Source organism: Suricata suricatta, chromosome 8, assembly GCF_006229205.1.
Source record: "Suricata suricatta isolate VVHF042 chromosome 8, meerkat_22Aug2017_6uvM2_HiC, whole genome shotgun sequence".
Classification (NCBI taxonomy): Eukaryota; Metazoa; Chordata; class Mammalia; order Carnivora; family Herpestidae; genus Suricata; species Suricata suricatta.
In genome coordinates this window covers 110696499-110723885 of record NC_043707.1, presented here as the reverse complement: position 1 = coordinate 110723885, position 27387 = coordinate 110696499, and the positions used below count along the sequence as shown (strand labels likewise).

Below are 27387 nucleotides of genomic sequence, written 5' to 3'. Positions count from 1 at the left end.
CACCCATGACCTCCTCAGGAATGACTGTGCAGAAGTTGTGCATTTCTTGACAAATTTAATGTTGAGCAGTAAAGTGGAAAAAAATCAGAATTCTTCAAGTTTCAGCTGCTCATGAGAGGAATTAATAGCATCATGGCTGGTGGTGCCTTTTCTGTGTAACCAGTTGGGTGTGTGCAGAGCCAGCAGCCTTGAAAAGTTTTCTTCCTCATCTGCTTGGCCCTGCAAACAACAGAGAGGCCCCGGAAGCCCCTTGCCCGCTCTCGCTGGTCCTGTTCCAGTCACAGGCGACCCCTGCCGACTCCAGCTGTGTGAGGTTCATGGTGAGCATGTGTGGAAGGTGCTGCTGTCTCACCTGGAGGCCTGTGTGGAGCGCTTCACTCAGGAGCAGCTGAAGAAAGTCACCTGTCATAGGTATTACCAGGCCGCCATGACACCAATCATTCCACTGGGGCAATTACTCTTCACAGCCTGGCAATGCTGGTTGGACCCGAGGGGTTTGTGGAAGGAGAAAGAAGCAACCATCTTCAAGCGCACTGCCTCAAGTTCTACTAAAACTACTGACCTTTCTTCAGAAAGTGAGTGATTTTCTCAGCCTATTAAATTTCCCACAAGTGGAATCTCAGATGTAAAAAATACCTCAGAAGACAGTGAAAGCTTCCCATCAAGTTGTAAAACGTTGCCTCTGCGGAGTAAGCCAAGGGAGTCTGCAAACCAAACTGTCAAAGTAGACCTGTCCTCCAGAACCCTATGGTGCTGCCAGCGCCCCACTCACCAACCAGCGCAGACGAAAAGCCAGGGGAGGACTCTGAGCACAGCAGCTGAGATCATAACAGACACCCTGGAGTGGAAGTACTGCTGCAAGGGGCCTGTCACCTCAGGGGAGCAAACTGCCCTTCCTCTTCTGCTTCCACTCACTGAAGAGTCCAAGTCTTTGAAATCAAGCTGACCCTAAGAGTCGTCTTGCACAAAGTGGGAAGGAGCCAGATCAAACCACGCCGCCAGAAAGGTCACAAGGAAGGAGCTTTAAGGTTCCATCAGAACTGGGTTTAGGAGAGTTTACAGATTCAAGTAAAAAAAGAAGCCACTACAAGATCTTGGGTTGGACTGGTTTGTTAATATGATCCTGGAAATTAAATCTGCATCACTGTTCTGATTTCACCTGAACTGAGGACAGAGATATGGTTCCCAAAAAGGAGAGTGTCTCACCAGTGATGCAGTTTCCTCTAACTCTGCTGCAGCGGAACTTATTGAGGGAGAGTCTGAAGGCTGGGGGGGAGGGGAGCCAAACTAGGAACAGGATACTGGTGACAATGGGTGGCAGTTACACTGTAGGAAAGAGGATTCCTTTGAAGAAGAAAAAAGTCAAACTAATACCTCCACGGCAGGCTGGGCACATGAAGCCCCCTGAAGCACCCTGGTTTTGCCCTGCCTGGAGCTCTTTTTCCAGCCTGTGCTAACTCAAGTGTGAGCCCCTGAGTGGCAGCTGAAGGCCCCAGGCAGGCAGGAGGCTCATAGCTCTGGTTTTTCCCAGGAAGAGTTGTGTGCGTTTGACTAAGAGCTCTGTGAAATGCAGGTGGCTGTGGAAAGGCTGAATTTACAATCCCCCTTCCCCAAGGAGAGAAGAAAAGAAATACAAATATTCAAAGTGATTAGCTGAATTCTGTGCTATTTCTTCATCAGAAGAGTAATTAAGCTTTACTATGAAATATAAACTTTCAGAAAAAACTTTGGCTATAAAGTATATAAATAATTTTAAATATCAGGTTCCAGTTGTGCTGTCTGAGTGAAGAGCCCTGTGGGACCCTGGGCAGTTACTGACTCTTCCTCATGTTACATTCTTCCAAAGGGAGAAATATCTCCCACAGTCCTGTTTTCTGAATATCCAAGAAAGACTATTTTCACTAGAAAAAAAAATCAGAGCAGTTGCACATGTATTTGAGTGATGGCAGGATTACTGTAATGCTGGGAGGACTCTGGAAGGGATCAGTAAAAAGGGAGCACTCTCAACCAGAAAGGAGGAGTATTAATGCAAACTGGGCTGGGGGCTCCTGGTGCTGGCCCCACCTCCACCCCACCCCTGCCCCAGCTCCCCAGCTCTGAGTTCACAGAACATTTACCCAAGTTTCTTTTAATTGCTTGGAAAGGATGAAGGTTTCTCTGAAACTATTCCAAATGCCAAAGCTAAAATTTCTTTTTAAAAGATCTGATTTAGGTTTACAAACTGACAGGGGTCTAACTGCTGGTGCAAGACAAGAGAAAGTATGGATAGTGGGGCCTGGGGCTTGTAGCTAATACCGTGATCTGCTCTTACCTGTGGGGGCCTGCATGGCTGAGCTGGGGATGGTGGCAGCATCTTGGGGTACAGTGCTGGTGTCCGGTTCAGGGGTGCTGGTTGTTGGTGAGGTGGGTGGTGGGTTCAGCAAAGTCCGAGGTTTCCTCTGTCAAAACGGATGGGGAAAAGTTTGCTATCCGTGACAGGTAACTTGTCTTCTGATTCCTCTATTTCTAGCTCAATTCACCCATGAAATGAAATATAGATTTGTGGATAGGACTGTGTTTTCTGTTTTCCATACAGAATCATGCCCAAAACTTTACATACAGTAGATGCTTAGTAAACATTTTCTGAATCTATGTACAAGATTCTGGGCTTCTACAGAGCCAGAGCTTAATTCATTGCCTTTTATACTAGATGTTATCATTTGAAATTCTGGTTTCTTCATGAGTTGGGCAGACAAAAGTAAAAAAGGCTTAAGTCTACTTTGACATTATTTTGTACTTTGCTTCTCTCTTAAAAAATGGAAATGTCTCTTCCCCTGACTACAAACTCCATTCCTCTGTCTACCTCTTTAGCTCATCATCCATCATTTCTTATCTTAAACTTCCTACCCTAAGGTTTAAATCTCTAACTAAATTATTTCCCTAAAAGTTCTGCAGTTTTACCTGGGCTATGCCTTTACAGTAATAAACTGTCCCTCCTGCTTGGAATAGCCTTTTTTTTTTTTTTTTTTTTTTACTCTAAAGATATCTGTTTATGCAGGAAATTTTTCTAGATTTCCTCTAGCTACTGTCTCTTTTGTGCTATCTCTATACTTTGTATTACATCTGTCACATGTATTGTCATATATAGTTACATACTGGTGTCCCCTATTAGCCTGAAGCTCCTTGAGGGTCTGATTCTGAGTACTGTTCCTAGCATGGCAACTGGCATATAAGTCTCAGTAAATATTTTCAATGAAGTACATAGTATGGAATGCCAATAATGGGGGAAGTAATACAAATGATTGAAGAAAAATCCAGTATCTCCTCTATGTTGTTCAGGGCAGTCTTTAGGGGAGAAACGTTCTTTCCAAGAAATGGTTTTCTAAAAGCCTTTCTGAATACAAGGAAAATGTAATCATCACTGAGATCCAGAAATCCCTTTTTACTAAATATCCCATGTCGTTCCACTGCTGGGAGCTATATACACCTGTCTCCTTTCTAGGAGTGAATTATCTAAAGTGACAGCACCAGTGACAGCAGGCTTATATAAGATGGTCTTGCCTGTGACAGTTATCATCCAAACATGAAACATTCAAAGCATACATGGGACATGGACATTTCCTCATTTTTTGAGGACACTGGTAAAAGTAAAAGTTGAAATAAGCAAGGAGTCAGGGAAGAAAGAAAGTATCACTTCAACTTCACTGAGTTGGTGGTGGGATTTCATGGGGTCTCTGAAGGAACAAGCCCAGTTAGGTGCCCAAATATTGTAGCATAAAGCAGAGAGAATGGAAGGCATCATTACTATCTGAGATAGGTGCATTATACACGTATTATATCGTATATTACCTCACCCCATTTTATTGGTGAGAAAACTGGGGCCCAGAGCCTTACTCAAAGATGTTTCTCACAGTCACACTAAGGTACGAAATGGACATAAGATATAAAACTGTTTGTCTGGCTTCAAAGCCTCTGCTCTACTGTGAGGCCACTTTGCTTCCGAAAGGAACGGAAGGGTCATGGGTTAAGTGGAAGGCATATACCTTTACAGAAGTAGGCAGGAAAGGAGGGGGAATTAGCGAGTCTAATGCCAGCCCATAAAATAAACACAGGAAAAGAGGACAATTATTGTTTTCAGGAGGGTTGGAAAGAAATGGGACTTTGGTTATTACTGTGTTTAAGACTGCCCAAGGAGCTGAGCAGAGGCAATCACAGCATCAGTGTTTCGGGTTTGAAGGATCTTAAAGGCCACTTAATCCAACCATCTCTCTCCTACTTCCTTCCCCCTGAAAATATCCCTCCCATAGACTCATGTAGTCCCTGACAAAATGTCTCTAGTGATGGCAGATCACTACTTTCTCTTTCTTCTTCTTTTTTTTTCTTGGCAGAGCACTACTTCTGTTTTGGGATAGATTTAACTGTTCCCTTTATGTTGAGACAAAGTCTATCTGCTTGCGTTTCTACTTTTTAGTTCTGTCTTTGCAACCTTTTAAGTTTTTCTCCCTCTTTAATCTGATGTCCTTGAGATGTCTTCACATCATCAAAAGCATGGTTTCTTGGCCTTGGAATCTTTAGAGCCTTCAGTCTCCCTCCATAGCAGGAGAATAAGAAGAGAGTAGTGGAGACAAAAATGAATCAGGACTTGGGTTAGGGGTTAGTGGTAGACAGATCAAGAGCATACATATTACATAGAAAGATCAGGATGTAACATCAAGAATTCAAAGCCAAAAAAAAAAAAAAGATAATCTCAATTAGAACATAAGTAAAATCATCCATCCATCCTGCATATATTGAACATTTCCCAAGAGACTGAGATATAAGGCACTACAGGAGAAAAAGAAAAGAACAAGATTAAGCTCATGACCTTGAGGAGCTCATAGTCTAGAAGAACTGAAGTCAGCTGAGCTAATATACAAAACCAAACCAATCAATCAACCAACCAACCAAACTTAGGGAAGAACTCATGAGATTAGAATGGCGTGCCCAGGGAAAACTAGGTATCATTTCTACATTCAAACTCAGGTGGTCTAGTTCAGGAGGGAGATGCAGAGAAATCCCTGGACCAAAAGTGAGCGGAGAAGGTGATGCCAAAGGAAGCTGTAGAGAAGCAGCCGAGGAACTTTCCTACCAATGGTTCCCCTAGGGAAGACAGGCATGAAGAATTGGTCATGACTATAATAAGGTGGTTCTCGGGGCACCTGGGTGGCTCAGTCGGTTAAGCCTGGGTGGCTCAGGTCATGATCTCGTGGTTTGTGGGTTCAAGCCCTGCGCTAGGCTCTGTGCTGACAGCTCAGAGCCTGGAGCCTGCTTTGGATTCTGTGTCTCCCTCTCTCTCTCTCTGACCCTCCCCTGCTCGCACTGTCTCTCTGTGTCTCTCAAAAATAAATAAAAAACATTAAAAAAAGTTTTTAATTAAGAAAAAGGTGGTTCTTGCAGTAACAATGCTCAGTGATGCTTGACTCAGCAGTCTTGTCCTGTACTAGAGGTGAGTGTTAGCTCCTTCAGGAGGTGTGAGAGAGTGCCCATGGTGCCCATGGTAAGGCAGCAGTGGCCCTGGAACTAGAACATGTGGAGCCTCATACATGGAACTTTTGCCATTTATTAGCTCTGTGACCTTAGAGAAGTCCTTTCACATCTCTTAAGGCTCAATTTGCTTCACTATGAAATGACATTAACATTATTCATTTCCTAGGCTCTTGTGATCATGTTGTGTTATGTATGTAATGATGTCTGATAACACAGTCTGATTCTTGCTAGGTAGTCAGCAATGTTCTCTCTTTCTTTTTAAAAGCAGGGGCAGGATTAGAAAAAGGAATACATTGACAGAGTCAGCCAACTTTCTCTTTCTGTTCATATGTCTGGCCATCCGCTCCAGGTAGGTTAACAATTAGGAGCAGGGCCTTTCATCTAGGGAAGACATTAGACCAGAATTTCCTCAAATGTAACTCTCACTGTCAAAATTTCTTATCCATACCATCCTCTCTACCATCACCAACTCGCAGGTAAGTTAGCAAGGCAGGATGACAATGTGGGAGATTCCTGTTAAAAGTGCACACAGGGTGGAAACTAGGGCCAGATGTGCCCCTTTCCAAGATGGATGGATATGGGTGAGTTACCCCATTACAACCCTTTATCCCTTTCTGGGAGACCCACCTTTTTACCTACCTTACTGCCAGGTTTGGGACCCCTCTTCTTTGGGAATTTCAAAGGTTCAGCTGACTTGGATGGGGTAGAGACGGGGTGGGGAATTAGGGGCTTGGGTGTCCGGCCCCGCTTCTTTCCTGGTTTACGCCCCCTCTGCCCTGGTTGATGGTCCAAGACAGTTTTGGTACTGCTGTGGATGCTGGGCTTCTCAGTGTTCACATCGGATGCAGGATAGGGGTTCTTTGGAATCACAACTGCAAGAAAAAGACTCATTCTATCACCCCTCCACCCACCTGCGTTCCCATCCCAAACAGAGGGGGGAAAAAAAGACATGTTACCTCTGCTTGGATAGTTTTATCCCAATAAGCTAGCTTCCTGGCTTCTGAACTAAATGTTAGGAAATCTCACAGGAAAACTGAATTTAGATTGGTTAGAATGGGAAGGGTTAATTATTTCTGGCAGATGCAGAGAAAATATTGAATTTTTCTCCCCACGGCATCTAGGTAAAGCATATACAGAACCACAGGCTCAGAGGTGGAATGACTTTTAGAAGCCTACACTCTCTCTTCCTGCTAAGAATGAAGATCCAAGGCTCAAAAGAGGAAATGATGCCTTCAGGTTACAGAGTGAATTGGGATAAGGACTTCTGTTTTAAGCTGGGCTCTGACAACCAAGTTAGGAATCTTCTACATCAAATCACTTTAAGTTTTAGTGCGATTATTCCAACGAGGAGTAGCGAAACACGCGGGCATACATACACACATCTGACAGCGCCTCTCCTTACTTCCTTTAAAAACCTTTTCTCCGTATTACCTTTAAGGTAAAGTCCAAATTCTTTATCCTGACATCCAGGCACTTTTGTGACTTTACCCCTGACTTGTTCTCCAGTTATGTCTGATGTCATTTCCTGACCCACATTCCCCCATGTTCTAGCCCAATTGTTTTCTGAACACCAATCTGTTCAAGCAAACACCAATACTCAGTTTTCACTACTCAGCTCCAGGATCACCTCCTTACTGAGGCCTTGTGTGACTATTTCCTGAGTAAGTCAGCACCGCGCCACCCCCATCCCCCACCCCGCACCCCAAGCATTCTATAGGCATCTATGTCAGGGTGCTCGCCAGTTTATGCGGACAATTCATCTTCTCTTTAAACGATTCAAGGTAAGGGACATCCAATTCACTCCACAAATAGTTATTAAGCACTTACTATAGGTTAGCAAAACATAGTTTTCACTCTCATAAAGCTTATGTCCCAGTTGGAGAGACAGAAAACAGACAAATAAAACTATAACATAAGAGCAGGTAAGTGCTATGATTAAAACTAAAGGAGGGGGGAGGAAAGCCCACTTTGAGGAGGTGACATTTACACAGAGCTCCCAAATGAAATAAAGGCAAAACATTATGAAGAGCTGAGGAAAGGGCATTCCAAGCAGGGGGCACGTAACAAGTGCAAAGACCCAGAGATGGGGACATGCTAGTGTGTCCGGGAATGGTAAAGAGGTCAGTTATAGCTAGGATCGAGGGAGCGAAGAGAAGAGTGTAGGGAGATCGGGTTAGAAAAGGAGTAGCAATAAGATCGTGCAGGACTTTGCAGAGAATGAAAATTAATTTGAACTTTCTAAGTATGAAGGGAAGCTGCTGGAGGCTTACGAGCAGGAGAGTGGCAGGATGTACTTGAAAGGAACCCTCTGGCTTCTCTGAGAGGGGAGGGAGCAGGAGTAGAACTAAGGAGGCTAGCTCATAAGCTAATTCCAGTGGGCAGGCAGATGATAATGCTGATTCAGGGTAGGATATAACAAATTATGGCAGTGTGGTGTTGCTCATGCAACACCTACGAAAAGTCAGATACATTCTGGAAGAGACACTGCAGTGTTGTAGAAATCACAGGCACTAGATGAACTGGAATTCCCGACCTGAGTGGGGAGGGCTTCCGAGGTAGCTGACACTGTTTTCTTTCCTGAGGGCGTTTGCCAATTTGGGGCATGAACTGAGGCTCAGGCTTGGCCTGTGCAGAGGACCTCTCCTGGAGGAAAGAGAAATCCAATAGGCTGCTGTGACTGATTGGAACGTGAGCTCTGTACGTGTGGCCAATTTTCGCCAAGGGACATTTGCGAAATTCTGAGTCTGTGCGATGGAGACATGAAGCTAGGCTGAGGGCGTCTCACAAGGCAGCACGAAATACCTCATAATTTTGTGGTTTTAGGGGATAAATAAGGTCCCATTAGAAGGAGGAGGTCTACCTCAAACATACCTCCTCAAGATAAATGCCCTATTTTGAAACTGTAAGGAGTAAGCGGTTAAAGAGCCACACCCCTAACCTCTCAAAGGTAGGACAGACAAAGGTAGGTTGCAATTTTTCAGGGCTAAGGAGATAGGGATCTATTAGGTTCTCAATCAAGAGCCCAGGAGAGCCCACGTCCAAGGAACAGGGATAAGATACAGGTACAATCCAGACCTGGAGTAGCTCAACCCATGATTAGACTGAGAGAATCAGGCCATTATCCTAATTAGATTAACAGGGGAAAGAAAGACTTATCCCTGATGGAAGACATTAGCGGGAGCCTTAACAGTTCTTTGATATAAAATATCCAGTATATCACACAAAAAATATTGGATATAATAAGAGGCAGAAAAAAGTGATTGGTAATCAAAAGAAAATATAGATAATAGATTTATATATGATCCATATAGAGGAAGAGAGACCTTAAAGTAAAATCATAATTAATATGTTAAAGAAAGTAGAGGAAAGATGAACAAAATGTAAGAAAAGGTAACACCCACAGAAAACTGGAATCTATATGAAAAATTAAATGAACATCCTGGAATTAAAAATATGAGACATTAAGAACTCATTGGATAGATTTAAGGGAAGACAAGATCCAACAGAAAAAAGGATTAATGAACTTGAAGAAAAATCAACAGAAAACATCCAAAGTGAAGCAAAAGTATGGAAAAAACAGACTAGTGCATTAGAGACATATGAGTATAGTCAGTGGATCCAAAATATGAGTAAATTATAATCCCAGAGCAAGAAGACAAAGACAATGAGGCAAAAGTAGTATTTAGAAACCAATGAAAGAAGAAAGAGCTCAGCAATCTATAAGCAGCAAAAATCTAAAAAAAATCCCCAAACTATACCAAGATATATAACTGTTAAAGTGCTGAAAATAAAATATAAAATACAAATGAAGTGAAAGACAAAGATAAGCTTTTAAAAGTAGTCAGAGAGAAAAGAAGCATCTTACAGGAGCATCAGTAAGACTGATGGCTGACTTTTTAACGGAAATTATAGAAGCCAGAAGCAACAGAATGATATGTTTAAGGGGCTAAGATATACAAACTGCCAACCTAGAGTTCTATACCCAGAGAAAATATCCTTCAAAATGAAGGTGAAATAATATTTTCAGATAAATCAAAGCTGAGAGAATTTGTTAGTAGCAGACTTAAACTTTAGGAAATAAAATGAAAGTTCTTCAGGCTGAAGGAAAGTAATCCCAAATAGAAAGGATGGAACTGCAGAAAGAAATAGAGTGTAAGAAAGGGTAACTATGTGGCTAGATATAAAAGAATTCAGAACAAGAACCGACTATTTAGAACAAGAACTTATAAAATGGTTTGCAGAGTTTATAAAATATGTATTAGTAAATTATATGAAACCGATAGCACACAGGATGGAAATAGGGGATAAAAGGAGCCAAGCTTTGTTAAGAATTTTGCAGTATTTGGGGAACTGTTACAAAGCAATTATTTAAGGAAGACTTTGATACACATTTGCATAGTGTAACTAACTAACCGCAATAGATAAATTCTACTCGGGTTAAATAATTATACAAGAATGTATACTAAAAGCTAAGGAGAGAGAACTAGAAGGATAAAATATATCTGATTAATCCAAAAGAAGTCAAGAAAGGAAGAATAAAGATATGAGGAAGAACTCAAAGAGAAAACAAAAAGCAAAATGCAAAATGGTAAACTTAAATCCAAATAAATGATTATATTAAATATAAGTGGATTAAGTAAACAATTAATAGGGAAAGAATTAACATACTATGCCAAAGTCCCCCTCCCCAGTACCCCATTACATCTGTTTACATGAAGGCCTTGAAATATAAGGATGTTTGAAATATTACATAGATAAAAAGGTACAAACAGGTGTAAAAACATATACCCTGTAGGCATTAAACAAAAGAAAGCTCTTGTGGCTATATTAAGGTCAGATAAGTCAGTCTTTAAGGTGAGAAGTATGACTAGACTAAAAAGGAACATTTCATCAAGATAAAAGAGTCAATTCAAAAGGAAGCTATAATAACCTTAAATTTATATATATCTAATAACACAAAATATTAAAGCAAAACTTTAGAAAATGAAGAGGACAAATAGACAAATCAAAATAATAAGTTAGAGATTTTAACATATCTCTCTCAGTAACTGATGAGTTAAGATGTTGAAAAAAACCCTGATAGGGGCAGGTAAGATATGAATACCTCAATTAACTAACTAATAACATAAAATAACCAATTAACCAACCAACTTATTTGACACATACAGGACACTACACTCAATATGTAGAGAACGCGCTTTCTTTGAACAGAAATGCTTATGGAATATGCTGGATGTAGAAGCACTTCTGAATAACGTTCAAAGAACTGCAATTATACAGAACATGTTCTCCAACCACAGCAGAATTAATTAATTAATTAGTTATGGTTTTAGTCTCAGCCACAGTCTTCAATAACATTTATTTTTAGAAAACACCGTTGCTTTGGTGTTTTAGGAAAATGTTTATAAATCGCTCTGTATTAATACATTCTAAAGTAGCAGGAAGATAAACAAGTTGGTGTGTTCATTTCTACTACCAGTAATGCAGAAATATTTACAGCTCTTTAGTGCCAGCAGATTCAACTTACACATTTGCATTCATTTGTTTATTCTAATCACTGCTTAATAAACGATGTCTTAGAAGAGAAATGCAAAGCGTGAAAAGGAAAAATCTTATATTTTTCCGCTTTGATACCTTGAGTCTTTTTTCCTTTTTAATAATTTTTTTGAGTATAGTTGACATACAATGTTACATTAGTTTCAGATGGTACAACACAGTGATTCAACATCCCACTATATATGTTATGCTATACTCACAAGTGTAGCTAACATCTGTCACCATACAATGCTATTATAATATAACTATATTCCATCTGATGTAGCTTTTATTTTCACAACTTATTCATTCCATAACTGGAAGCTGTATCTCCCACTCCCCTTCACCCAACCACAGTGGAATTTAAATAGGAATCAATAACAGGAAATTCATTGGAAAAATCCCAAATGTGAAAAAGTAACTCAAACACCAGGGAAATAAATACAGAAAGAAGAAAATTCTTAGAACTTAAAATTCATGAAAATATGACAGATCCAAATGTGTGAGATTTAGCTAAAGCAGTGTTCAGAGGTAAATGTATAGCTTTAAATGTTTATATTAGAAAAGAAGAAAGGTTAAATATCAATGATCTAAGTTTCTACTTCAAAAAAACTAGGAAAAGAACAGCAAACTAAACTCAAAAAAAGGAGAAGGAAATGATATAAGTGAATGGATAAGTCAATGAAAAAAGGAAAATAGACATACTACAGAGAAAATCATTAAAGGTTGGTTCTTTGAAAAGATAACCCTTTGATAAGCCTGATTAAGAAATATAAAAAGGAAACACAATCTATAAATATCAAGAACAAAAGAGTGGGTTTCATTTAAATTCAGACACTAAAATGATAATAACAGGACATAATAAATAACTTTATGCAACTACATTTGAAAATTTAGATGGCATGGGCAACTTCTTTGAAAAGATGACTTATTAAAATGGACACAAGACCACACAGAACATGAAGGGCTGTGTACATAATAAAGAAATTGAAATCAAAATGAAAAGCCTTTTTGCAAAGGAAATTCCAGGCCCAGATGCCTTCACTGGTGAATTCTAGCAAACACTGAAAGAGGAAATAAAAATAACAATAGATTGTACAAAGCCTCTTCAGATAAATGGAAGAGGGACACTCCCCAACTCATTTTATGAGGCCAATGTAATCCTCATACCAAAACATGACAAAGATATTACAAGCAAACAAAACTATAGACTAATATCCCTCAAGAGCATAGATGCACAATCATTAACAAATATTAGTAAATTGAATCCAGCAGTATATAAAAAGGAAAATATATTGTGACTAAGTAGAGTTTGTATCCCAGACTTACAAAGGTTGTTTAACAGAAAAAAAAATCAGCTGAACTTACCACATATACAAAATAAAGAAGAGAGCCCATATGTCATCTCAAGAGGTGTAGAAAAAAAAAACATCTGACAAACTTTAATACTCATTCATGATAAAAATTATCAGCAAATTTAGAATTTCCTTAAAGCAAGGGCATCTATAAAAAAATCAACAAAGGCAATAGTATACTTAATGGTGAAATACTGAATACTGTCTTACTGAATAAGGGAACAAAATAAAAATATTCACCATCATCATTTCTATTCGACATTATATTGAAGGCCAAAGTACCAAGAAAAAGAAATAAAAGCTATGTTAAAAAGAAGCATTATTTGCACATGGCATGACTTTTTTACATAAACCGGTTCCTCTCATCTACAAAATCTATTTAAAATTAAAAAATGAGGGCACCTGGGCGGCTCAGTTGGTTAAGCATCTGGCTTTTGATTTTGGCTCAGGTCATGATCTCACGGTTCCTGAGATCGAGCCCTGTGTTGGGCTCTGTGCTGACAGTGCAGAGCCTGCTTAGGTTTCTCTATCTCTTTCCCTCTGCCCCTCCCCTGCTCATGCATGCATGCTCGCTCTCTCTCTCTCTCTCTCTCTCTCTCTCTCTCTCTCTCTCTTTCCTGCTATCAAAATACAGAAATAAACTTAAAAAAATAAATTTGCAAAGGTCACTAGATGTAATTCAATATACAAAAATCTATTTCTATATATACTAATAATTAGAAAATGAAATTTCAAAACCCTAAATCAAATACTCAGTGAAAGATGTGCAATAAAATCATACTAAAAACTGTAACACATTCTAAGAGAAATTAAAGAAGATCTAGATAGCACATGGCCATGAAGAGATCTATCACCTTCAGGGTTTGGAAGACTCAAATTGCCCTCTCATTACTCATCAAATTGATTTAAAGAGTCAATGGAATTCTAATCAAAATCCCAGCAGTTTTCTTGTAATGTGTGTTGTCCATATTAACAAGTTAATTCTAAATTTTATTAGGAAATGCACAGGATCTAGAATAGCTAAGTTGATCTTGAAAACAGCAAACCTGGAGGGAATACTCACATCATTAGGTATCAAGACTCATGGTAGTACTTAGAGTAATTAAGACATGTGATATTGGTGTTAAGGACAGACAGTCAAATGGATCAGTGGAGCAAAACAGTCCAGAAACAGTCCCAATAGCCAGTCATTTTATTTATGCTAAAGGTGCCCCTGAAATTCTATGTTGGTGGTGGTGGTAGAGGGGAACACGACTTCTTCAGTAAAATTGTGCTGAGTCAAACAGATATCCATATGGGAAGGAATGAGGCTTGAACCCTACATTTCATATCAGATACAAAAATTAACATGAAATCTAAAACATCAAACTTTTCTAAGAACACAGAGGGGCATATCTTCAAACCTTTGGTGTAAGCAAGATTAAACATGGCACACAAAGCATTAATTATAAAAAAACTGACACACATGACTTCATTAAAATAAAAAAATTTCTGTTCCTCAAAAGACAACATTAAGAAAAAGAAACCTGGGGAGTGGGAAAGGATATACAAAACATGTATGTCAGAAAAGTAATATCCAGACAATATTTAAAACCTCCTAAAAATATGGAATGAAAAGAATGACAATCCAATTTTTAAAAGATGGGACTGGAAGAGCCATGTCACAAAACTGAATATACAAATAGCTGACAAGGAGATGAACAGTTGCTGAACATTATTAGTTATCAGTAAAATGTAAATTAAAACTATAAGACGCTCTATCTCCACCAAAAGTGCTAAAATTGAAGGTCTGACAGTACCTGTATTGGTGAGGAGTACCAAGTAACTAGCACACTCATGCATTGCTGATGAGAATGTAAATCACTCTGAAAAAGACCATTTAGCTTTATGCTCTCCCCCAACAATTCAACGCCTTGGGATATACCCTAGAGGAATGAGAGGCACAACCAACAAAAGACATGTACTAGAATGTTCACAGCAGCATTTTTCACAAGACTCCCTGGGAGGGATTTCAGGCATTATCTAAAAGGTCTGAAGATGTACACACTCTAGGATTCAGCAATTCCAATCTCAGGTATAAACTCCAAAGAACTTCTTGAACACATACACTTTACATGTAAGTGAATGGTAATAGCAGTGTTATCTGTAGTAACTGGAAACCTGACATGATCCAATGTCCATTATTGGTAAAATGTACTTTAAAAAATGCAGTTTTCAGAGTACGATCTAGGAACTCCCTCACTGAAATCCTTTTGCGGGTCTGTAAGAGGAAAATTATTTTCATACTAAACTATTATCTCCTCTTTCTGCTCTCACTCTGTCACAGTGGAGTTTTCCAGAGGCTACATAAGTGATATCTTCATTCTGACAGCTAATGGAATGTGTACTTGTATAATATACAAGTATATTCTGATGTATTAAAAAGTTCTAGGTTTTAATTTCTAATACAGGGATATGGATAACCCCCATTAATACCTTGGGGTCTTTAAGGATACCAAAGTTTCCTGATACCAAAGGGTTTGAGAACCATTGATCTATAATCATAATCACTTCCTTGTGTTTCTTTTTCCAACACACCTACCGAGAAAAAATGTCAGTCTAATTCTCTACTCATTCCACACCCAAACCTGAGTAACTGAACATGCCAAATGTTTAAACTGGTTACTGTAAACCCTGAGATTGCCCCCTGTATCTCTAGTAACAGACCATGGGACCTGGGCTGGGCAGGGACGTAAGTCATTTACTTTGGAGTTCGAGTTCCTGCCATCACATGGCACAGCTGGGACCTAGCACATTTTTGTAGAATAAAAAAAACCCAAACAAACAAATAGATATAAGAGATGAACTGAACAGGGCTTTACGTGGCCTTCTAACAGCCCAAAATAATTGTTTTTCTTCCTTCTTCTCCTTTCCCTTAAGGCTAGATATAAAAGTCCATGATGCGAACTGTTAAAGAGGTTGCCCTCTTCAGCCTGAACGATCTGGGCAGAAGAAACTAACCAATTACATTTAACAGTTCAGAAAAATCAGGGCACGCAGGTCATGTGAGAAGCTAGCACTGAGGCGGAGCTTCATACTAATTTAAAAGCTTCTTAATAATGGATTTCTTAAGCCATCCTTAGGGATTCCAGGATGTGGAAGCTCTTTCCATCAGGAAGCCCTATTCTGCCACATTCTAACTTAATTATCCTCATTGGAAAAAAAAAATTGGAGTGATATCAGGGAACTGGGGATCTAATTCTAGTTCTGTCCCTTATGGTGTGACCTTGAGTGTGTCATTTAAGCACAATCTTTTCTTATTTTTCCTAATGTAAATAATTAAATAATTTAATGACTGCCCTACTTCAGAGAGAAATGAAAAGTCAGAATATTTTCCAACACATTTTGATGCTACTGAATTTGACAGCATAATCCCCTTAGTCAATGAGACTTTGACAAAATTCTTGCACATTCCCGTGGCCTTCCTAACAATCTCGTGGGAGCTGGCCTGTTCTCCTTTGACGACGAAGGAGAGCCAGCCTCACAGAAGCGGAGTGGCAGAGCCAGGCAAGAGTCTAGTCTTTTGAGACTTCACAGGCACACATTCTGCCATGTAGGCTAGGAGGAAGGAAGCAATCCCTCTTCCTGCAGGAGCCCAGGACGGGGCAATTCATATGTCAACTGACCACATCAGCTGAACATTTAGTAAATTATCTCAAGTGAAGAAAATCCAACACGATTGTTTTCTGAGAAAAACACAATGTTGAGAAGGTTAGTAATCTTCACATAATCACAATTCAGTGATTATGGACTTGTGTAGGCAAGGTACAAAACAAACCTGGAACATATTGATAAGTAATGGGGATGCTCAGAGAATGATGGGGTCATGCCAAGAGGACACAGGAGCCAACTTCAAGGGGTTTCCACTGGCCAAATCTGGAACATTTTGAGCATCAAAACAAATAATGATAATAAGAAATTATTTTTGAATCAAGTAAGTGTGGGTCCATACTGATGTAACTAACGCATAAATAAAACACAGAAGAGAAGGGAAGCTGTTGCTTACAGTAGAGCCCCAACTAACAAATGTGGAAGAAGTGAGGGAAAGTGAAAATGGCCATTTGGATAATAACTGATTCAGGCGAGACATGCTAAAACTATTGGGTGAAAATTTGGTGAGAAACAGGAAACTGATAGCTTCAAAGTATTTCTCCACTGGAGAAACTTCTCCACAAGATTATTAATTAATTGCAAAGGAATGAACTGAAACACGTGGTAGATACCACTCTAACCAAGTAACCAAAGTTACTGCGGTAATGGGACAAACAGATCCTGTATCTCCAAATATGATGCTTTGAGAGGAATGCCACTTTCAGAACATGAATGTCAAAAATGTGTAACTTGAGAGGCACCTGGGTGGTTCAGTTGGTCAAGTGTCTGACTTCAGCTCAGGTCATGATTTCGTGGTTCTTGGGTTCGAGCCCTAGACAAGCTCTGTGTTGACAGCTCAGAGCCTGGAGCTTGCTTCGGATTCTGTCTCCCTCTCTCTCTGCCCCTCCCTGGCTCATACTCTCTCTTTCTCTCTCACTCTCTCTCTTTCTCAAAAATAAGTAAAACATTAAAAAATGTATGACTTGAAATGTATAACCAAAAATATATCACCTAATCATGAGGTGACATCAGATAAACCCAAACTGAGACCCTGTCTATAAGATAACTGAGCAAACATTTATAAAGAAATACTGGGATCATGAGAGACAAGGAAGAATGATGGAAAAACTGTTCCAGATTAATGGAGACTAAAAAGACATGACAATTAAGTGCAACTCTGAACCTGAATTTTCTTTCCCCGAAAGGGCATTATTGGGACAATTGGCAAAATATGAATAAGGTTTATAGATTAGCTACTGCTTTGTATTGCTATTAATATTCTGGTTTTAATAATGTTACAAGGCCTACAGCTTACCTCTAAACACTATTTCAATATTAGTTTTCTGATTTTGTAAAAAATTTATTTTTAAGTAAATCTCTACACCCAACGTGGGGCTTGGACTGACAACCCCAATATCAAGAATCACGTGCTCCACCAACTGAGTCAGCCATGCACCTCCCATTTTCTGACTTTAATAATAGTACTATGCTTATACACGAACATGCCCTTGCTTTTAGAAAATATACACTAAAGTCTTTAATAGTAAAGGGATATTATTATGCAAGTTATTGTCAAATGGTTCAGAAATATGTATTACTTGTTTAGAGAGATTATTACTGTAAATGTGATAAAAATATTTGGAGAATTCTTTCTTTAAAAATTTTATTTATTTATTTATTTAGAGAGAGAGCGGGGAGAGGAGCAGAGGGAGAGAGGGAGAGAATCCCAAGTAGACTCCGCACTGCCAGCGCAGAGCCTGATGTGGGGCTCCATCTCATAAACTGCAAGATCATGACTTGAGCCAAAACCAAGAGTCAGATGCTCAACAGCTGCCCCTGGAGAATTCATTGTACTGCTATTGTAATTTTTCTGTAAAGCTGAAATTATGTCAAAATAAAGTTTTAAAAGAGATTCATGAGTGTGGTACCAAAATGTACACATACCTAGGGGTTATAAGAACGTGGAGGGGGAAGTGACTAACTCTGCAAGGGAAGGGAGCAGGGAGGGCAAGGGAGACAGGCAGGTGAGACTGTCAGGCAAGATTTCAAAGAGACAATTTAACAAATCTTTGAAGAACGAATAGATTAGGAAAAGGGAAAGGTGGAAGGTGAGCAAGGGTACTTCAAACAGAGGAGACAGTATGTAGAAAGGCATAGAGCTATAAAAAAAAAAAAGGGGGGGATGGTTACATGAGGACCATCGGTAGTTCTGTATAGCTTAAGTCCATACGAAGGAGAAGAAGAGAAGCTTAGAGAGAGATCCTGAAGCCAGCTTGAGGAGTCCATATGACATCTGAGGAACTCTGACACACAAAGACTCTGCCAAGAGATACAAGGTGGGTACTATGGCCCTCCATCTGGAAAAAGTAATGGTGAAGGTTCATTGTCAAGGCAGAAGCACACCTAAGGCATAACATTTAGTAGGGAGCAAACGATGCAGTATATACTGACAGTTAAAACAATGGGTTTTGAAGTCTTGCCTATGAAGCAATTTTATTTCTATTTAACGGATGAAGCTATTGAAACCTAAGTAGCTTGGCCGAGGTCACATAAGTAATGAGGCAAGGGTGGAATTCAAATCCAGAATGTCTAACTCCAAAATCCTTTTCTTTCCATCATACCATACAGCTTTCCATCATACATACCATTCACTCATTTGTTCATTCATTCATCCAAAAAATTCTGTACTAAGAATATATTATGTGGCAGGTTCGCTCCACACTATGAACCAGGAGTATAAGTATATAAATTAACCTCAGATGGTGATAAGTGCTATGAACAAAAAACAGAGCAATGTGATAGAGAATGACAGAAAGACAGTCAAGAAAGGTTCTTTGAGAAGGTGACATTTAACCTGAGACTGGTGTGACAGGAAGGAATCAGGCATGTGGGGATCTAGGGCAGAGTGTCCCAGCAGAAGAGGCTGCAGGTGTAAAGACCCTCAGAAAATAATGAGCTTGACTTAAGAAACAAAAAGGCCGAGAGATGGCAGCAGGATGAATATGGGGAAATAATGGCACAAGAGGGAGTCAGAAAAAACAGGTTGGGTCCGATCATGCAGGGCCTTCTGGGTCATGGTAAGAACATGATCCAATTTACTTTTAAAAAAGATCTTCCTGGACGGTCTGCAGAAAACAACTATGGGAAGGCAAGAATGGAAACAGAGGCATCGGTTAGGATGATGCTGACCAGAGAAGTCCATGCAAGAGGTAACAGTAGTGGAGATTAAATGTGATAGCTGTGAGGGTACAAATAAGTGGATAAACACAAGATGGGTTTTCTAAACAGGGGGAGGGAAAGAATGAGTCAGGATGATTTTAGGTTTTTAATCATTTACTGAACAGGGAAGACTAAAGGAGTCAAGGTTGAGAAGAAGCAGGTTGGGACTTGAGAATCTGTTATGGCCATATCATGTGCTAAATGACTTTTAGATATTAGAGATAACAAGTCGGGGGTCAAATAAATGAGTCTGGAGTTCTACAAAAAGGTCAATGGTAGAAATATAATTTTGATAGTTTTGGTAGTAATTAGCATGTAGACAGCATACAAAGACAGGGGACTGACTGAAATCACTTGGGAGGAGATATGAGTATAGAGAACAGTACAGGAGAGGGCCTAGGACTGAGCTCTGGAGCGTTCCAAAAAACAGAGGCTGAAAAAGTGGAGGCCAGCCAAAGGAGACCGAGAAGGCATTGCGAGTGGGATAAGAATTGAAAATCTAGAGAGTATAACATCTCAGAGCCAAGAGAAGGTAGTGGTTCAGGAAGGAGGGAGTGATCAATTGTGCTAGAAGTTAGAGACACACGGGAAAAGAAGTCAGGAAAGGCTTTGTCAATGTGGAAGGTCAATGTGTACTTGGTAAGAGCAGTTCACTAGAACAGTGGGGGCTGAGGAACAGTTGGAGAGGGCTGAGGAGTAAATGGAAGGTAGAAAAGTGCTTATGGAGGAGGGTTTTTTGTTTTTTGTTTTTTTTAAGGGAGTTTTATTTTGTGTAGTAGGCAAAATGGTCCTCAGGTCCATACTTTAATTTTGGAACCTATAAATATGTTACATGGCAAAAAATTTTTTTCTAGGTACAATTAAATTAAAAAAAAATGTTATTTATTTTTGAGGGGGAGAGAGAGAGAGAGAGAGTGAGCACAAGCAGGGGAGGTCAGTGAGAGAGGAACAGAGGGAGGCACAGAATCCAAAGCAAGCTCCCGACTCTGAGCTGTCAGCACAGAGCCTGATGTGGGGCTCAAACCCATGGACTGTGAGATCATGACCTGAGATCATGACCTGAGCCATAGTCCAATACTTAACTGATTGAACCCCCCACAGAATGTCCTAAGGTTGAATTCTTAAAATAGGGAGATTATCATAAACTATTCAAGTGGGCCCAATTTAATCACATGACTCCTCGAAGCTGAGGACATTCTCCAGCTGGAAGCAGCGGAGATGAGGCTGAAGGGGGAGATCAGAGAGAAGCAAAGTGTGTGAAGGACTCAACCTTCTGTTTTGATTTTGAAGATGAAAGGGGCCACAAGCCATGGGATGTGAGAAGCCTCTAGAAGCTAAGATTCTGCCCTCTCTACCAGACATCAGCTAGCCAGGAAATGAAGAGCCAAGCCCTACAACTGCATGGAATTGAATCCTCCCAACAACCTGAATGACCCTGAAAGCAGATTCTTCCTCAGAGCCTCCTCCGGTTAATAAGAATTCAGACTGGCTAACATCCTGACTGCCTGTGTGACTGGAGCAGAGAACCAATGGTCTCACACACACTTCTGACCTACAGAACTGTGACGTAATAAATGTGTGTTGTTTTAAGCCACCAAGTTTGTGGTCATTTGATACAGCAGCCAGAGGAAATTAACACGCGGTGAAACTTCAGAGATGCACAGCAGATATAGTTGAGGGAAGAGTTCCAAAGGATGGGGGTCATCAGAACACGTCTGTGTGCCGATGAGAATTTTCAGAAAGGAGAGAGGGTTGAAGGAGGAAAGCCGTGAGGTAGATGGAGAGGCGAGATAGGCGGTAACAGAGAACAAGTGGAGGGCTGGCCCTTGATAAGAGCAGGGGCTCTTCAACTGCGGTAACAACCAGGCACCATAAACCGTGCCGTGGCCACCCTACACTGCCCTGCACCAGCCTGTCATAGGGCAGTCAACCGTGATACTGAACCCTTCTCTTAGAATGTTCTTTTGGCCCCTTAAATGTAATTTGTTCAGATTCCAAAGACCTCTTGGAACATGGATGTGGGAGTATACTCAACATCACTTTAGGGCTTTCTTGAGTGAATCATTACAGTTAAACCTGGGCCGCCAGCTAACATGTGTGCTTTCAAGCCCTAAAAACTTGGATTTAAATCCACTACATAGTAGGTGTGGGGCACTGGACAAGTCATAAGCTCTGGACATTTTTTTAAAAAACTGGGATTATAATATCTACCTAACAGCACTGTAAGAATCAGGGATCATGTAAATTCCCTTATACAGTACCTGTCACAGAGCAGATTCCCCTACTGAGCCTATTTTACTTGTTAGCCGTACTCTCCTGCAGTGCAAAAATACTGGCAGACAGTACATGGATAGAGCCTCCTAGTAAGACTGGCATGATCTGAAAGTCAGACTTGTTGAAAAGTTTATGGGCTTTGGAATCAGAATGATCTGGTTTCCACCTGGAGTGTGCCATCTCCAAGTGGTTTAATTCTGTACAAGTCATTTAACATTGCTAAACTTATTACCTCCTTTGTAAAATGAAGATGATCTCACTTGCAGTGTCATCAAAAATTTATATGAGAAGGTGTAGTAAGGTGCCCAAGATGTATGAGCTCAACAACCCGTGTTTATTTTCTTCAGTTCTCAACCCGCAGAGCAAATGAACCAACATATACATGTTCTTATTAGTTTTCTCTTGAGGTCCTGGACTCGGTGAAATAAAGCTGGTGTTTTGTTTTTTGTTTTCACTGCTAGTATGAGGCACTACCTCTAGGAGGAGGGAAGTAATGGCAGAAGTGGACAGATAACCAGGTCTCCTGATTCCTTATCTAATACTCTTTTCCCACTCACATGTGTGCACACATACACACACAAACACGCATTTCTGCCTTTGGTATATTGGCTCAAAATCCACTCTACTGCTTATTTTTTTTAACCTCCCAGCTCTGTTTCTTATCAATCAAACTCTTAATTTTTCCAAGCTTTAATTTGCATGATGGCCTCATTAATCTAATTGTATTTTGGCTAAATACTATATTAACATAACTTCACATCTTGGGGGAATAGGAGGGGAGCCGTTCAGTCTCTAATTACTTTCATTCTAAGTCTTATCTCTCCAACTAGTTATAGGATTTAACCAGAGCATACTTTTCTAGTGCTAGGAACCCCCCCCCCCCATTTCAAACCTGCGATAGGCCCACTGGACCCATAGCAGAACAACGTCTGGTAAACATCGTCTGGACTTTCTCCATATGTTTTATATGTTCTTTGAAATCTGTCATTAGCCCTTGGAATCTAGACCTTGCCGATGCCTGATTTATGCATTTGGCTTGCTCTCTGATCTACTCTTCAACATTCAGCTTTGGTGACCGGCCTAGAGTCCCTAAGATCTGATTTTGGCCTGTATTTTGTTTTCAGCCATGCCACGCTCTTGTCTGTGTTGATATCCCAAAGGGACCCTACGGCCAAAGTTACATGGCATGTGTCCTAGCACCCTGAATCATGCTGAGCACTATTAGTAGTTCATTAAAATGTATCAAAATGGTGGTGGGGAAGGAAGGAAGAGAGGGTGTGTGCATTAATGTGGAGCTTGCCCAGCCTCTCAGCAATACTACCAAGTGGAAGGTCAGTGTAAAGCCTGTCAAAAGAGCAGACTTAATCACTAACACTTTCCTGAGGAATAAGACACAGAAATTTTTAGCTACTTCTTTCTGGTTTGCAACAATTTCTATTGTACAAATGCTGTAATTGGCATATAACATTTATGACCTCAACTCACTGGCTCTGTTTCCTACCCCAAAACAGTGGGAAGCAGAAAACATAGCCATTTTGATGCTGTTTTCTGGTTGGTTTTTAGCGGAGGGTTCTTGGTGTAACAAGCAAAGGCTTATTTTTAAAATTAGCATACTTGGCTCTGTGCAGCCAAGATCCTTAAACATATTTTCTTTCTTTGACTGAATCTTGCATTTCTGGGAGGCTAACTTAAGGATATGTTTCTCCGCACTGAAAAAATGCTTAAATAGGTTTCTCATAGCATTATTATAAAAGAAAATTTGGACCATCAAGCCAGGGGGATAACTAAGCAAAGAATTATACATCGATTCAAATTATGTAATCATTAAGAATGATGGCTATAAAGACTGTGTGTGATAACACAGAAACAGGCAGATGATACAATGTTAAGTGAAAAACTATAAAATTTAATATTCAGGGTGATGAAATTATATTTCAAAGAATTATTTGTAAAGAATAAAAATCAGAATAAAATATACAAGTTGTGAACAATGGTAAGGAGAGGAGGAAGATGGGAAGCTCAGACAAACAGATCAGGTCCAATAACAAAGACACTTATACAGATAGACACTAACCTTTTATGCCTTATTCCAATTACTAACTGGATGATTTTCCCAAAATAGAATCTTAGAGTATTATGACTCCTTTTTTTTTTTTTAAAGATGGGGAAACTAAAGATTATAGGGAGAAGAGTACTTGCTTCAAATCTCCCAGGAAGTTAACGGCAAAGCTGGAGTTGGACCCGTGGACGTTTGAATGTGATATGTGATTTTGAGGAAGTTACTTCATTTCTTTACACTGTAATTTCTTCATTTGTAAAATACATAGTAGTACTTACCTAAGGGGGTACTGTCAAGGTAACATGACATAACATAGGATGGGACCAGTACCGCACTGGCTGCATGGTATTCGATAAACATTAGCCTCCTTCCCTTCTGACTCTAGTGAACTGTTACTGTGCTGCTATATGGGAGGCAGAGGGGCGGAGCAGACTGCAGAGGGTTGAAGACAGAAAGCGAAAGGGGACAGCAGCCAGTAGGCCCCTTGGCAGAACAGTACTTGGGATCCTGATGGTTCTGGGACCCTGCATCACTGTGATAGAGCAGATACAGCCAATGGGAGTCCTGTCCTAACACTAAAGAGTGCAAGACGGGCCACTGTCCTGTCTCTCTCTCCCCTGCAGTTTGTGCTCATTCCTTTTACACTGATAATTAGTATGGAACCATTCTAATGCTTTCTACTTCACAGAGAGTAATTTGGGCCGTATCTGGGACCAGCTGCTTGCGGGGATGCACACATTAGCAGTAATTTCTGGCCTTTTAGCCTAGTCCAAAGAAATGTCATTTCTTCACATGCTAGCTTTTAATCCCTATGGGAACCTTCAGTTCTGCCCCAACTCTGGCAATGTGCAGTTATGTCTAAGGATACAAAAGGGCAAGTATACTTTACCTAAAACAATGGACACACAGTAATTATTTTAGTGTCTTTGAAATAAAAGGTATGTTTATAGAAACCAAGTAGGCCTGTCAGGAGCTGGCTCAGCGAGCTGTGCCTTTAAGGTGAGAAGGATCCGTATCTTTCATCACAAATTCATCTGAACAACAGGTCTTCCTGATTTGTAACTGTTGACTGATTTCGGATTTAGTTTTCTAGTTTCTGTATCTGCCTATGCGTAGATCTGCCATATTCTGTGGATAGCATGTCTGTCTCTAACTTAGCATTTATTCTATTTCCTTAGTTTGATGTCAAGTCCATAATTTCCCCAGCATCTTGTCTTAGACTGCCTCTGGTTCTAAGATTCTCTAGCATTGAAAGAACAAAGGAGTGTAGCTTAAAAAGAGCAGGGCTCTCCCCAGAGAAACTGTCCCTGGAATGTTTCAAACTCATTTCTTTTACTCCAATCTCGCCTGCCCCCACCTTACATCAGAATCTCATCATCTCTTGCCTTAATCACTGAAATGGCCAACTAGCTGCTTTCCCAGCCTCTAAGTTTCCCACCCCCACCATTATCTCTCTCCTTTACCTGACAGGCCACAGGGATCTGTCTACAACACAAACACAATCATGTCACTTCTCTGGTTAAAACACTTGAACAGTCTCTTCTTACTTGCTGGGTTAGGTCCCTTTGAACAGGTCCTGCTTATTACCTTACTTCACCTGATTTTAGTTTTCTGACATATGCCCTGTGTGGCAGCTTTCAGGATCATGTCTCCCTAGCTTGTGCCTTGTACATGTGAGCTCCCCTCGAATGCCCCTTCCAAGCGCTTCTTCAGGATGCTACCAACTCCAAGTGTCCTTCGGCAAATAACACGAATCTCAAGAAGCCCTCCACAACTTCCTTCTTTTCACCAATTCATTCTGAATGATGTTATTTTGAAACTTCATTTGTTTCTGGGTAGCTCTTGAATATTTCACTCTATTTTTGACAACTATTTTACAAGCACTTATGTAACACGTAACTTACAGGTATTTATGTAATACACATAAACTTAAAATGTTTTAATATGACCCATGAAAGACTCTCCTTTATCACCGTATGAAAAACACATATCATCTGATGCTAACCCAAATAAAACTTGAAGTGACTTACTCTCACTATGCCTCAATTTCTTTGTTTACTAAAATAACAGCATCAGACTAGGATGACTAATAACTCACATTTTTTGGAGGGCTTAGCATGTGCTAGCTATTGCTCTAATATATGAACTCATTTAACTCCTTACAACAAGGCTGAGAGTAGTAAATATTATTGCCTTCACTTCATAGATGAAGAAACTAAGGCTACGAGAGGTTAAATAAGTTGTCCTAAGTCATAACTAGTGAATCTCTAAAAAGGTCCTTCCATTTTGAAAGTCCTATGAGAATTCTATGGCTCTAAAAAATACTCAAATCTAAACTGAATGCAGAAGAAAGTCAAATCAGAAGTAACTATTTCTACTTCACATTCTATTTATCCATGTCTCATCTCCCCTAATAAAATTACATTCTCTGCTTTACCTAGCATACTTGTCAATACACAGTAGGAACTCGATAAATATTTCTGAATAAATTATTTAATTTTCCACTTTTAGCATCATATATTACAGTAAAAGGCCAGGTTCAGGTCAACAGACATTACTGGGAAAGATAATATAAAGAAAGTCCAATTACTTCTCCATGTTAATGTGGAACATAAAATTAACACTGTTTAAAAATTTCAATGGGGGGGCGCCTGGGTGGCTCAGTCGGTTAAGCCTCCGACTTCGGTTCAGGTCAGATCTCACGTTCGTGGGTTTGAGCCCCGCGTCAGGCTCTGTGCTGACAGCTAGCTCAGAGCCTGGAGCCTGCTTCCGGTTCTGTGTCTCCTTCTCTCTCTGCCCCTTCCCCTCTCATGCTCTATCTCTCTCTGTATCAAAAATAAATAAAAAATTAAAAAAAAAAGTTAAAAAAAAATTTCAATGGGGTTGGGGTTAGCTCCTGCTGAGTTAATCAAGATGAGAATATTATTTTATTTAAGATATATTAACATAATTCTGAAAATAAAAACACACATAAACAAATGAAAGCCAACAGAAGAAAAAGTGTGGTGATACACTGTCACTAAACAGTACAAGCAACTAGGGACGCCTGGGTAGCTGAGTAGGTTAAATGTCTGACTCTTGATTTTCCGTTCATGTCATGATCTCATGTTTTGTGAGACTGAGCCATGAGTTGGGCTCTTCACTGACAGCATCCAACTTGCTTGGAATTCCCTGTCTTGCCCTCCCTCGCTCCGCCCACACCGTGTGCAGGCGCTCTTTCAAAATAAATAAATAAATAAATATTTTTTTAAAAGTACAAGTGGGGCACCTGGGTGGCTCAGGTGGTTAAGTGTCTGACTTCAGCTCAGGTCATGATCTCTTGGTTCATGGGTCTGAGCCCTGCATCGAGCTCTGTGCTGACAACTCAGAGCCTGGAGCCTGGGTGGGATTCTGTTTCACTCTCTCTGCCCAAACCCTGCGCCCCCCACCCCCGCCTTCGTGCTCTTTCTCTCAAAAATAAGTAAACGTTAAAAACAAAAGTACAAATAACTAGACAGGCATTATAAGCCTCCATCCAAATAGGCTTTCAGGTGGTATAAAGAAGCAAGACACACTACCGAGAGCTATACCAAGAGTGGAAAGAAAAAACAGGCGAACTTGCGGGTACTCAAAATATCCTTGGGGATCCTACCCAGTGTCCCTAGATAGCTTTCTCCTTCCCTTTTACTCCCATGAATGCTAAATTTCTTAGGAATATCTCAATTGGCATAGTTGACTGCACAATTGTATAATATATACAGGTGGCTCTACTCAATTATAAATGACTTCCCCTGTGAGAGCTACTGTATTTCATTTTCTATGGCTGAACAG

At 40.1% G+C, this 27387-nt stretch overlaps 1 protein-coding gene across 9 annotated transcripts in view; it reads right to left on the bottom strand.

Moving 5' to 3' along the window:
* Window positions 1–27387, bottom strand: part of SCMH1 (Scm polycomb group protein homolog 1) — a 158768-nt gene that overhangs the window by 38245 nt on the left and 93136 nt on the right. For all 9 annotated transcript variants that reach the window (XM_029949393.1, XM_029949391.1, XM_029949392.1 and 6 more), the window contains 2 exons: window positions 6145–6377; window positions 2312–2438 (listed from right to left, as the gene is read on the bottom strand). In XM_029949393.1, coding sequence (XP_029805253.1) covers window positions 2312–2438; window positions 6145–6377 — 360 coding nt within the window. The remainder of the gene's footprint in view (window positions 1–2311; window positions 2439–6144; window positions 6378–27387) is intronic.